At 41.6% G+C, this 13,849-nt stretch overlaps 1 protein-coding gene across 4 annotated transcripts; it reads right to left on the bottom strand.

Moving 5' to 3' along the window:
- Positions 1-513: 513 nt before the first annotated feature.
- On the bottom strand, positions 514-13,389 carry ano11 (anoctamin 11). 4 transcript variants are annotated; one of them, XM_011621340.2, is made up of 25 exons: positions 13,074-13,389; positions 10,981-11,148; positions 10,740-10,884; positions 10,129-10,240; positions 9,866-10,053; positions 9,691-9,798; positions 9,218-9,354; positions 9,094-9,151; positions 8,899-9,009; positions 8,650-8,815; positions 8,353-8,443; positions 7,747-7,843; positions 7,515-7,658; positions 7,231-7,368; positions 6,842-6,940; positions 6,643-6,745; positions 6,241-6,352; positions 6,099-6,153; positions 5,878-5,975; positions 4,893-5,029; positions 4,615-4,820; positions 4,386-4,522; positions 3,835-3,925; positions 3,377-3,548; positions 514-2,410 (listed from the first exon to the last, which is right to left on the bottom strand). In XM_011621340.2, exons 3-25 carry the CDS (start codon positions 10,860-10,862, stop codon positions 2,376-2,378), a joined length of 2,718 nt encoding a protein of 905 aa, XP_011619642.1. In that variant the 5' UTR covers positions 10,863-10,884; positions 10,981-11,148; positions 13,074-13,389; the 3' UTR covers positions 514-2,375. The 4 variants fall into 4 exon arrangements, with proteins under 4 accessions (XP_011619642.1, XP_011619653.1, XP_011619647.1 ...); XM_011621351.2 differs by having other exon boundaries at positions 4,893-5,007; positions 5,922-5,975; XM_011621345.2 differs by having other exon boundaries at positions 10,981-11,097.
- Positions 13,390-13,849: the final 460 nt, after the last annotated feature.

Genomic DNA, 13,849 nt, shown 5'->3' with positions numbered 1-13,849 from the left:
GTGTGTGTGTGTGTGTGTGTATGTCTCACTGTAGTGGAGGTCCAATAAAACATGATGGGTGGCTGAACTTGTTATGTCAGCAGTGGTTGCTGGCTAAAAGTAGGGGAATATTTTTTTGGTTGAAGGGAAAATAGTATTGGCTTTAATGCACATTAACGGCTATTTAACATCACAGGAGTAAACAAACAAACAAACAAACAATAAACCTCTTGAAATTGGGTCTCATCCTCTAATAATGATAAGAAACACTTAAGATTATTTCTTGTTCATTATTTTTTCCCAAGAAATGTTTAAGCTGAAGACAAAATGCAGAATTTTTCTTTATTTACAGGAATTTATAACCTGTGCTGGTTTCTGATAGTTTTGGAGGTCTACTTCCTCGCAGTCTCTTGTGGAGCAGTGGAACAGAAACACGTTTAAAAAACGTTAGACCGCACAAACGAAAGCTAAACCACGTTCTTCAGACTGCTTGGAAACTGATGCTGAAAGATAAAAGACTTATCAACACCATTGTGTGTTTATAAGTTTATTCAGAACAACATGAAAATCAGAATATGGACCTTGATTGGAATATGTGCAAAAAAATATTCATTATCGTAGCCATTTCTTTGATAAAGTGAATCAACATCGTCAAGAAAGATTCTCAAGAATCACATTCCTTTGCTGCTCCAGTCCACATCCAACTTGCCGTGGATGAGGACTCATTTAAAGTGAAATGTTATTCATTTGTATTTAAGTATTGCTTTTGCACTCAGTGGTTTTAACCTTGGGAGGGACTTTTGTCCATTAAAAGTCCATTTTAATGCATTAAGAAACTTATTAGAAAATAAAAACATATTGCACTATTTAGTCAGAGTTTGGTACAGATGCAAAATAGAAGGTTTACTAATGACATATGTCTAATGACATATTCATAAAAATATGACAAAAAAATATTGCTTTCTATCACTCTGTATTGCTTCTTTGTTACTCAGCCTATAAATTATCATTTGGGTTTTTTTTCTTATGGATTTTACTTTTCTTATTGCTGTCTATTGTTTTCACCCTGTGTTAGCATCTGGAGCTAACATCTAATAGCCCCCGAAAGGCTGCTGTCTGTGCAGCAGATGATGGATCAGTCCGCTGGTGTTCACAGTACATACCTGTGCTTGTTGACATGTGCTAACTCACTCTTCCTGCAGGCCAGAAGAACTCAAACTATTCGCATGGCCAGGAGAAGGTTCATGGAAAGAAACCAATATTTAAGTCCAAAAAGAGACAGAGGGAGAGCAGCGTGCAGACATATGTAAAGTTGGTGTAAAGAGGAGGGGGAGGGGTTAAAATAAAAGACAGGAGTTGCCCAAGGCTAGAGGTGGTGTTTGTGGAGGGGGGGGGGAATCATCAACGAACACCTGTCTTTTCTGACACCTAATAAATCAGCGTCTGCAGCTCTTCCATCATGTGAGGGAGCGAAGAAGAGGGCAGAGGAAGATCTGCCACAAAAGGAGCGCTCAGACCTCCAGAATGTTCACAAAGCAATGCTTAGTTTCTCCATGTACTTGAGGACTGGGGTCATCTGCAAACCTTACATGAAAACAATGCAGAGCATTGATGAACATGACGAACAAGCGTGGAGAAAAGGTTAACATACAGAGGTATCGATTCAAAATACAGTTTACAAATGATTTATAAATGGTCTGAAGTGATATAATAAATCATGAATGAGCTGTTGTAACAGACTACTGCCTCCTTCCTGGAGATTGGTTTGATTAAGTTCCCAACATTTCAAACTAGAAAACTAAATATCATTGCTAATATGATTACTTTATCTGCTGGTTTAATCCAGCCTTAATATATTCTCGTGCTCTCATGAAGTCCTCAGTGCACCTTTGTTTGGATCATGGTTTTGGACTGCACGCACTGCAAGTATCGCATGCAGGAGAGCGTCATTTACGATGATCCCTGCAAAATGCTTGAATGATTTTGCTGTTTGTTGTGTCGCGAAACAGTCGACACGAGGCAGGTTCTGCTTGAACTGAGCTGAAGTGGACTGAGCAGGACCGGATCAGATCAACTTGTAACCAAAGCAAATCGAAACGTATCAAAGTGAATTGATTTGCTCAGCTGTGGTCTCAAGTTGTTCGGCCTCAAATTGCACCACTGGCTGCGTTGGGCTGCACTGCTCCGTGTGGCTGTGATGCACTCACAAAGAAAGAAACAAGTTTCATCATGGTTGGATTGTTCCTCTCTCATGCAGCTACTTGCTTGTCTTGCATTTATTTTGATTTCAGCCAAATATAAAATGGAATTCAGTCATAAATGGTGTCCCACAAAAGTGCCTCTCTCTCTCCTTTCTTCCTGCTCCTCCACTCCACCTTTTTTCCCACGCTGAGGTCTTATGTCACGTTTGTGCGGAGCGACGGGCGATTCACTGTGGCCACAGAAGATGTCGTGCCGGAACAGAGAGAGGAAGAACAAAGTTAGTCAGAAGAAATACCATCTGCTTCCCTGTTGCATCAGTAGAATTTTCCTCCTGATCGATTTAGATCCTCGACCTTTTTCCAAATGTTCTGATGCTCCGAAACGTTTGGCTCTATTAGATCTAGCATACAGTTTTTAAACCCACACTTTAAAGCTCATATATAGCGGATTTCTCCAGGTATGGGAAGCAGATGAAGGTGATAACAAAGTTGATTCCACTCAGATGTCACGATAAAGTCGTGATTGCATTTTTTCCTCTATTGGGAATTGGCTGGAAAAATGTAAGTGAACAAGTAACTGTACAAACAAGAGTCATTATGTTGTCTTTTATCTATAAACTATGCACAGGTGATGAGTACTAGGCACATTTTATTACATTATATTCCTTTTTTAACTAAAGCAATTAGCCAGTTGCAGATTGATTTGTAGAGGATTCAGTGCTCAGGTTGTTTATCCTATTAAAGTTGTATTTACTTGTAAACTCTAATGTATCGTTCCTGTAATCACATTAACATCAGTATTTCTACCTTGCTAACTTTCTAAAGGATCATTTCTGTGTGGCACCAGAAATATTAAACAACTATCTAAAAACTTCAGCTCAAAAAAGATGTGGGTCGATGGAAACAGGCGCAACAACTGTTTCGATATTCCGATTCTTTGTATTTGAGTCAGCAGAACCTTTGAAGACATCATAAAAGTTAAAAGATAACTGTAATCAGAGATCACACACTGTTACTCGGCATGAACAGTTTCTTTGTTGGTGTTGTTCTTATCAAATATGGTCTTGTAAGTTTACTGCCCCATATTTTATGACACTTTGCAGAGTTTCACACCTTTGAGCCTTCGTTTTGTTATTTTGGAATGATTACATTTTGATTTTCACCAAAAGATCACATAGCCAAAATTTGGGGCTGACCTGGACCGGAGGTTCCCAGGGTGGCAGCGGTGACCCCTTGGAAGAGAACCTCATGATTTTCAGCCAGAGCCTGCTTGGCCAGGTAGCGCTCCCTCTTGATCTTCACCTCCAGAGACTCGGGCACATCAGGTATGACCCATTCGATCGCTCGCAGCACAAAGAAAACTACGTGCTGGGGATGGAGAAAGATAAAGATGGTCAACAGACTAAACATAACTGCTTCCTGGAAGTCTGTGGATATCAGTCAGGCCCATCTCAAATGATGCAATATACACTCAACTCATCAGAATGACACCGAGAACTATTTCTCTGCTGTTTTACAAAATAAATCCTAAATAAAATGATACTACACTGACAAATAAAGTGGCAAAAAGACACCATGAAATGTGAATGTACAGTATAAAAACAAATTACATACCAAGACTCAAATAAAATCGGTAGCACGATATAGCTCCTACCTCAAAAGCAATAATAAAGCCAAGTCTGATGGCAAGAAGTTCCCAGTAAAACAGCGTGTAGTTTCCGTTGTTGTCTCTGAAATCTTTGTATCTACAAGATACAAAGAGTGACTGTAGAATATACTGTTGTTTCATCAATATGGTGGATCTCTTCACTCCAAAATCAAGAGTTAGACATTCAGGAATATCCACATTTGGCAAACACTGGAAGAAATTAAATGACTGAATTCTACCAATGAAAAGATAATGAAAACACAAAAGAACAAAATAACAATAGACAGAAGCAGAGTCTATTTGGGAATGTTGCATCATGTGATGCTGTGACATGTCTGTTAAAGCACATGCAACAAGTCTAACAGGTTTGGACGACAAACACCGCCACCTAAATTAAAAGTCAGAGGAGTTTGTACCTTTGAAAAACACACTGCCATGCTCTTAAATAATTGGAAATGCAGCATGAGACCCAAAATTATGGTAACATACAAATTTAAAAGCGTGATCCAAAGTTAAAAATGCAAATGTAACATCAAAGCTTGATTCCACACTCCTACCTGCACAAGGGGTAGTCGGTGTAGTTAAGAGGGGCATAAGCCAGGGTAAAATTCATGTATCCATGGAGTTCATTATCAAACTTGTACTTGTAGAGCAGACGAGGTAAAAAATCAGCCGTGAAGGCGATTAGGAAAGCCTGCAGAGGTCGGACAAAAACGACACAACACATTGTAGAGCAGAGATAGCCAAATATACATTTATGGTAAATATCACCGTCCTCCAACTGACATTTGCAGTGACGGACATGTGTGACAGGATTTCCAGGATGTTTAACCACACTCCGATATTCTGGGCGCGCTCAGCCACCGGCCGCTGGTACTCGCACACAAACTTGTGGGCATCCAGACGGATTTCAACCCAGTTGTTGAGGAGAGCAAAGAGCGGTGCGAGAGGGCATGCTGCTACGAAGATGGTGATGAACCCAAACTGGAGCACTGCGGACCAATGACACCGGAGTGAAACATGCTGCATGCCCGATAGTCTCGCTGCCATCATCAGTGACGTACCCATCTCCAGATACTCCTCAAACAGGCCTTCAGACTTCACCAGCTGGTAGTCTTCTTCCCACCTGTGAATTTCCACGGTCTCCTTCGCTCCGATCACTTTGTACACACCTCTCTTCTGCAGCCAGACCCTGACTTTACTGTAAGGGCAATGTGGGTTTTTTTTTTTAAAGTAAAATTAGAGCTAACTCTAATTAAGCTGCAGAATAAAGACGTGAAGATTTTGATAGTAGAGGTTAATATGACAGAAACGCCATCATTCTTCTGCGTAGGAAATAATGGATCACGATTTATCAGAGGGTTCAGAGAATAAATATGGATGAAATAATAATTTGGTTGCATTTTTTTTTTTTATAGAATCTTGTCACCGACTGCTCAAAGCAGTTTGAATTCTCTCATTTATGACCCTGATCTTGTGTAACACCTTTGCACCATCCGGGCTTCCCATTTAAACATGAACTCACATGTGTATTGGCACGATCTGGGGTTCGGTATCATGCTCAAGGGCACTTTAGGAGCAAATCCAAACTATCACCCTGAAGGAGCTGAGGAACGCTTTATAACATGAAATCTTATAGATCACTTTTTAAAAGATCACCAATAAATTCACTGCAGATGCAAGTCAAGACTTGGAATCTTGAGCCAAATGGAAAATTCCTAAAGCACTCTCCTGATTTCAAAATGAAGGAAAAGGCACAACTGAGAAGCCAAATGACGGAGATTTGGTTTAATCCTCCTGACTTCAGGCAGCCGTTCACTTCAAATGGCATTGATCCAAAAAATTTAATATTTAATTTACAGTTACTCGTAGAAAATATATGATTTCACATTTGGGTTTGCTTTTTGCTGTCAAAATTAATTGGACCCAGTTGCAAATGTACCGCTTTGATGCCCGTGACAATTCCCTAGCCTCTGTAATTCAGAAAAGTAGCATAAAAGCACATAATATTCACCAAAGCCAGATAATTGATTCGAAGAGGAAACATACGGGATAACGAACTCCTGAACGTTATTGATGAATTGTTTTCCCACCATGATGATGAAGAGCTGCTGGGCCAGCTCAATGAGGCAGCCACCAGGACCACACTGCAGTGGGAAGGTGCAGAGGCACGTACACGACACAGCAGAGAGACAGTGAGGTGAGGTTTTGAAAGGGGGAATGTGTAATATTATTAACATCTGGCATTTCCAGGTAAATTATTGACTCACATCTTCATTCCTCATCCCAAACAAGGTGCCATAATTGTTTGGGTAGCCCACAAACCTAGTGACACAGAGAATTCAAACACTTTATATCTGCCGGTATGTGTGTGTGTGTGTGTGTGTGTGTTCTGCATGAGTCCTGTCGCACCTTCCTTTGAAGAAAGCCACATAAAATGGAGAGGAGTAAAAGTTGACGAACTGGAAGATGAACACCTTAAAAATGAAGGCGTTCTCGTACTGGGTTTGTGTTCGAGGCATCTCTGCAAGACAGGAGATCAGCGCAAAAGTGATGAGTGATAAAAGCACCTTTGTTGTCTGGAGACCAGCCTGACTAACGGGGGTTTGTGTGTAGTCACTTAGACGTGTTGACGCAGCAGTTTCAAGCTCTGCATATATTTGTAATTAAGAATATGTAATGAAACATCAGTTAAGAGTACAATAAACTGTTCTTTGGTCTCTTTGGCTGCTCACTTCAGACGTCTCCCCTAACCATGCGTCATTTGAGGAGGAATCAATGGATTGCCGCAGGTGGGGCAGGACTGATTCTTACCCCACTTTGTGAGCTGCTCAGCTAAGGCGGTGTAGATTCTGCCCATCAGCAGGATAAGGCACAGATTCACAATGCTGCTCAGGATGTTGGCTATAGTTCCTGCCTGAGGACAGAACCACACACACAAATGCAGGTGCTGGAAGCACTTGTTCATCGTGTGTGTGTGTGCGTCGGGGGGGGGGGTCATAGGAATACGCACCTCAATTTGAAGGAGGTGATTCCTAGTGTGAAACATCATCACCGTGATGATTCCACGGCACATGACCACCGTCACCAAGAAGATCATCACCACGCACAGCTGAGAAGGTGCACACAGAGGAGCAGCAGCATGTTAACACTCCTCGAGGAGGTCGCGGTGGGGGCACAGGTGTTCCACACCTGGAACCTGCTGCGTATTTAGCAGTGTAGAAATCAAAGCTGCCTGGATTCCCGCCACCGAGAGCTTTGATCTAATTTGAAGGATTAGGACCTGTATGGGTCCTGATTTGAATATTGAGGTTCATCCCATCCGAGACATCCCATCCGATTACAAATTGGCCACCATGAAACCAGTTTTGGAAGATCGGATTGGCATTCAATGTAACTGACCATGATGATGATGACCATGGAGCCAGTCAGCATGCGAGACAGCTGCGTCCTCTTCGGGAAGTAGGGCTCCTTCACCCCCGTGACCGGGTTTGGCTCCATCATCGTGGCCATAGCTGCGAACTCAGGCCGGGGACGCTCCTGTAGGAATGCGTGGGGGTGAGATCGTGTCACAGGGTGACATTTGCAGTGTTTTCTTAAAGGGCTTCCTGGTCAAACAGGCTATAACACACCCAGGACACCATTGTGACTATATTGCAGTGTAAACAAATGAAGGATTGAGAGACCTCCTCTTCATGGAACTCCATGCAGTCCCAGTGATGAGCCAAGGTGACCATTTTTCTCTTCCAATATTCCAGAAAGCTTATGGCCCAGAAGGACATGAAGATACTGAAGAAGACTGTTCCTGCGTGGTCAAATAAGTATCCTATCTGCAATGCCAACAGACAAGGTACAGAGTCAAACCTCAATTCATCATTTAAAGTCTCTCAACAGGAAAATGAATAGAAATCTCATTACCTTGGCCATGGTGCAGATATCAGACACGTTCCAGGCTTTACATGTGTTACAGAGGGGACACATTAAATAAGTCCCTCCACTATTGCAGATTTCCTTCCTGTCAGCACAGGGATTTTAGTCAAAACAATAATCTATATACATATATCTAAATTGATCATAATAGACTTCCCTTTACATGAAACCATAAACTCAGCACAATAACTGGACAATGTCAATTATTGCCGCCATTTTGGCTGAACAAATCAGTCAGACCAGATCCCAATTTGTTTGGGGATTTCTTGTCAAGATTTTGACCACGACCGCCTCTTATCCCATCATAACTTTCAGCATTCCCCTCCCTGATTTGTAATTACTTTTGGCCGTCTATGAAACTCCAGACGCACTTCTCGGACACACGCCAGTAATTGACCGTTTTCTGAACCGGCACCCGGGACCTGCGGTGGCAGGTGGTGCTGCTCAGCCCCAACATGGCGAGCAGCACTCAGAAACCGCTATAATGAGTGATTGGTGCAGAGAACAAATCTAACAACAACCACAATGCAGGTAATGGAGCTACTGCGGTAATTTAAGCCAATTTCTCAAGCTTTAGGAGGCTCTAAGACTCACGCTGCGGTGTCGGTATTCATGGATATGAGCCCAGACACAAACACCAAGGTTCCCACCAGTGCAGCAGGTAGCAGCCAGGTTGTGTAGAAACCTACGCAGACATGAAGAAGTCATATTCTTGACAAACAGGCTCAGTTAGCGCCGTTTTATAACAGTATAACCATTTGAGTCCATTGCTGTTCACCCATTAAAATGAGTATAATATAAATGAATCATTGTTGCATTATTGTGTCTTGACTTTGAGCTAATAAACACTTAAGACTGTGTTACTGAAGTAGAGCATTTATGTATAATTACCCAACCAAGCAAAGTAAAATGCAATCTTCTCCCCAAAGTACTCCCTGATGTGGTCTAAAGGTTGATACTTGTGCCAGTTACGCCAGCGAGCCCAGTACTGGTAAAGAATTTGCCTCCGATTCAGTTCCTCGGGGTGAACTCCATAAGTCGGAAGCTTATAGTAGCCCTGAGGCAAAGTGACGATAATGTACCGGTCAAAGATCAAAGCATTTTTATTTTGAGACTGAAGAGCCAATATTAGGATCTAACCTCATGAAGAGGGAACGCTGCCGTGTACACTCCTTCGTTCAGCAGCCGGTCCACTCCGACCTGAGCGTTCTTCCTTTTGCCGTAAACCGTCCTGGTGAGAATCTCATACGCCTGGAACAAACGACTGAATGGAATACCCATCTACCAGAACCTCCTGATTAAAAGACATGCTGGAGAGGAATCCCCGACACTCACCACGCGGTGCCTCTGCGTGTTGGTGAAGAAGTTCTCACGGTCGTGGCTGCCAAGGAAACTAGACGGAGACATCAACATTTAGAAGGAGAACGGTGGTATCAGTTAGTGTTGACACGGCGCTCACTTCTCCATCTTGGACTTGCGGAAGGCACAGGTGTAGTAGTCCAGCGGCCTGTTTGGCACCGGCTCTAGCATGATGTTGGGGATGCACAGGCGTCTTAGCAAATGTGCAGAATAGTTAAAATCCAGGTAGGGTTGTGCCTGCAGGACAAAAGGAGAAGAAATTCAAATAAAGTACCAAAGTACAGATGTTATGGTGTCTGATATTAGCATTTTATGCCTCTGTAAGGATGACTCCTGATACTGAAGTGACTCTTTAGATGCAACTTTGCTGGACAAATCGTGGTTTTTCCAAGGTTACCATTGGCGGTACGAGAACATGTGCAGAAGGTCGTGCCGCACAGCACGCAAATGCTATTATGAATAGCTACAGCAAGAATAACAAGTCATTTGCGAAGGGCTAATATTTGTACAAGCTTTAAACTTTTCACGATGCATTAGCCCTGTACTGACCGGACACATTTTGAATAAACTCACCTGCAGCGGAGCTCTGAAACTCAGCTCTTCCGCGTAAAAAACCATCACTTCCCACGGAACGTTAAGCTTCAGGAAGTGTATTGTCCTGCTTTCATTTGTCGTTTCCTCCTGAACCAGAACACTCGGTCACTTCAGGTTACACGAAGGGCCTGACTTGCGTCTGAATTTGCAGCACCTTTTCCGTGAGCAATCCAGCGGACTCCAGATTCCGCACAAACCTTTCCCTCCACTGGACCGGCCTTGTCTTCTTGGGTTCGGGCCTGTTAAGCTCCACGTTGGTTGAGGCCTCGCCCTCTTCATTGGTCGTCCTCTCCTTCTCCTGCCGACTCTCCTGCGAGCTTGTCTCCCAAACCAGGACAAAGTCTGACCCCAAGATGAGTTTAGGTCCAATCCCAAACAATAAGATGATGAAAGAAATAAGCAAGGATGACTGAATACCTATTTTGGTTCTTCCATCTCTGAAGTAATTTCCCATTTGTAGGTTGATGTCGTCTTTCGATTGGATTTGAATGGAATCACGGTCCACCATGTCTCCACTGGCATCTAAAAACTATAAGCAACCAGAGCAGTGAGTTACAATAGTTCATTAAAAAACAATCCGGCGCCGCACCTACTTCCTTTTCCTTTTCCTGACTCCAAATCACTTCTTCAATGGCTGGTTAATGTGCTCTTTAATGGGGTTTAACCATCCATCTTGCATCAATATGAACAGGATTTCACCATAATGAAAGCGTCCCTCTCATCTTTTACTATGGTGAAATCATGTTCAAATGTATGAATATTGTTGCTTTGTCTCCATGTTCTTTGCTTTTGTATTGACTGTAAAAGTAACTTTATTTTTTCCTGGCTGGATCTAAATATTCTAGATACTTCTGTCCCATGTCTTTCTGTCAGGCTGCTTTAAACTGCTGCGAATGCGTTTAATTCTGATTTTTAAACAAAATTAGAGCAAGTTGAGCAGATTTGAGAAACTGTACGTGCACTTGTTTTACCGAACTGCTGTGAGAAAGGGCGACATACTGCCGCTTTCAGAGTAAAAGAGTGCTCACAGATTTTGGGGCGCTGAAGCTCCCGTTCTGCAGGCTCCCGTAACTCTTTATGGATCCCTCATAGTCCAGGTCCAGCAGGACTTCTTTGTCTTTCTTCTGCATTTCAGAGCCCTTCCTCAACATGGTGAAGGCCACTAAAGTTGTTCTGGGTGAGACACATATTGAGCATTTATACACTTACTGCAGAAGAATCTGTGTTTCTTAAGTCTAAAAACTAAAACTACTAGAAAAGTTACTGTACCTTTTTTTAGTGACTCCTTTGCTAAACTATAGATTTGCAGCGATCTGCCCTGGCCTTTCCCACCCTCTTCTCTCTCTCTCCGCATCCGTCAAGCTGAGCTGGTCTGCTGATAAAGAACTGTGGAGTACCGTAATGGAATGAAGATGCAGGCATACACTTGTGGCCCCCCTGAATTTTAGCAGGAGAATAAGCATCAATCCATGCAGCTTCATGAATAATCCACAGTAACAGCCAGCAACAGACTTGGAATAGAGGGAGAAGTTTCAGCCCAACACGCAGATTATGCAAGAAAGATGCAATCTGTGGGGGGGTGTAAATGTCCCCCCTCTTCTCCTGCAGCAGCATTGACATGAGGCAAATGATCAAAAGGTACAAAGTGTAGAAACTTAATTGTCTTCATAAAGTAACAGGAAATGAGACGTGGGCCTGTGCCATCGCGAGTTTGGAATAATAAGTATAAAAATCAATCATTAATCAATGTTGAAGCGCTTAGACTCTGTAATATTATGTATTATGTCACACCATCCCATGAAAATCTTCCCCAACATCTTCCCAGCAGCCAAAAAGGTAAAAAGATTCATGTAAAAAATACAATTAGGAATTAACAGACGTGCGACGTTATCCAAAGTCTTGGATAATGTCTCCTCGCCAGTCCAGCGTGATCAAACAAAGGAGCAGGATATGGGCCACTTTACTCCACCTTCAGAGTGATTCCGCCTGCATCAACGGCAGCAGCCCTGTTTATTCTGCACGCTCGTGTTTTTAGACTTCTGATCGCTTGTCAAAGCAAAGACTGACTGAATAATGCCGTGTTGTTCTAAAAGCTTTATTTGTAAGGCTTTAAACAATGACGTGTTGAATCCAGAGAAGCACGACCCGGTAGAGTCACATCACGTAATACCAATCACAAAGATAATATATTTCCTGAGGACTTTAATAACAAGGCAAAGAGTGTTAATTAGTGACATTAGTGTAGACCACACAAACATAGACAAGTGCAACCACATGAAACTGATGTTCCTCCATTTATCATCATAAACATTGCTTAATCTGGTACGTGTTTTGGACTATAACAAGGGCAACGGAAATGCCTGCAGAAAATTAACCTTATATTTTATATACTTGATTTCTAAATTCTAACAAGACGTTAGACATACTTTTTTTTTTTAAATAATGAGGACACATTTGTAATATGTATTTTGTATGCAAACGTCCTGATTCAGGGACATGGAGGACATTTATCCCTGCTCAGTAATTTTTAAGAGTAGATGACAGTAGGCAGTTAAATGTTCTTTTTCTTTGACTGCTGTAGAAGAATTAAAAGTTATTTTTTAAGGTTGTTCCAAACATTACAGTTGGTTTTATTGGCAGCTGTTTTTGGTGCTTTGCTCTGGGTATACACCGCAATAAAAACACACTGGAATACATTAGCATAGAAATGAGCAAACTAAAGTTTGAGATAAACAGGTTTTCATTCAATTTGAATAAAACCAAAACAATTAGGGATTTAAGAGAGGAAATTAGTTGCTCCACTGCCTATAACATGATAATTACTTGATTTGGGAAGACAATTTAAAGTTCACCAAAATTCTGTCCATTTTTCAAACATTGTGGAGTATTTCACTGCATAAATAACCTGTTCTACATTAAGGCAGTATTCATTTTAAGGGAGTCATTTTTTTATTTTTTTTTAAACTCGGAAGAGGTTGAAAATCCAGTGTAGATAGATCAGCCAGCCAGCCAGATAGATAGATAGATAGATAGATAGATAGATAGATAGATAGATAGATAGATAGATAGATAGATAGATAGATAGATAGATAGACAGACAGACAGACAGACAGACAGACAGACAGACAGACAGACAGACAGACAGACAGACAGACAGATAGATAGATAGATAGATAGACAGACAGACAGACAGATAGACAGATAGACAGATAGACAGACAGACAGACAGACAGACAGACAGACAGACAGACAGATAGACAGATAGATAGATAGATAGATAGATAGATAGATAGATAGATAGATAGATAGATAGACAGATAGACAGATAGACAGATAGATAGATAGATAGCTTGCTTGCTTACCTGGTGCAATCTAAGGCTGACAAGGTTGTGCTGGGCTTGTACATGCACACTTGGTGCATTTGCAGGCATTCTGGCTGCAGAAACAGTCATGGAGCTGCTCACTCATAGGACAGGAAAACAAACATTGTGCATAAGTCTATAGGAAAACACGTATGTGAGTTCCCAATTGGTCGAGAATATGTAGAAAGCTGGAAGCAGCAGCCAAACAGATACAGGGAGCAGCTGAATATAAGATCCGGCTAAAAACTAAAAAAGCAGAAGAGAAGATTAAAGAGTATTAAAGCGTACACATAGACTCGCAGAGGAGGCAAATATGACTGACGGGTGAAACAGGTGAGACCACTTTATATTACGTCAAACACATCCGGGTATAAATGAGAAAAACACACAAGAGCAAGAGGCGTGACATCCCATTTTGAACAGAAAATAAAGAATAATAATATTCAAAACTAGGACCCAGGTGATCTATATTCAGATGAAATTCAGATGAGATGGAAAAAAGTGGTTACAGCTTTTGGAGTTTACAATAATAAAGACTATTAATGAGAAACAAAACCCTTTGTAACAATTGCACAAGTACTGAAAATGCTAAAGGGCCTCTAGAGCATTTAACACTTAGATTTCAATGCAGTTTAAGGAAGGAAGTTATATTTTGATCAAATTTGTATAATTCATATAAGGGGGTTCGTACAGTGGCCTTCTAAAAAGGTTCTGGGATTTTTTCCCGAGTCTTTCCATTAATACTGCAGTTATAACATATTTGCTTTTCGAGGATA

Source organism: Takifugu rubripes, chromosome 3, assembly GCF_901000725.2.
Source record: "Takifugu rubripes chromosome 3, fTakRub1.2, whole genome shotgun sequence".
In the NCBI taxonomy this organism is placed as follows: domain Eukaryota; kingdom Metazoa; phylum Chordata; class Actinopteri; order Tetraodontiformes; family Tetraodontidae; genus Takifugu; species Takifugu rubripes.
The sequence above is the reverse complement of the archived record's forward strand: the minus strand, read 5'-3'. Positions and strand labels throughout refer to the sequence as shown.

Coding starts and splice junctions, on each gene's coding strand:
- ano11 (XM_011621340.2), bottom strand. CDS start 10,862: ATGTTGAGGAAGGGCTCTGAAATGCAGAAGAAAGACAAAGAAGTCCTG. Junction 6,941..7,230: donor CCATGGTCATCATCATCATG/GTCAGTTACATT, acceptor GCACCTTCTCAG/CTGTGCGTGGTGATGATCTT. Junction 4,523..4,614: donor ACATGTCCGTCACTGCAAAT/GTCAGTTGGAGG, acceptor CGACCTCTGCAG/GCTTTCCTAATCGCCTTCAC.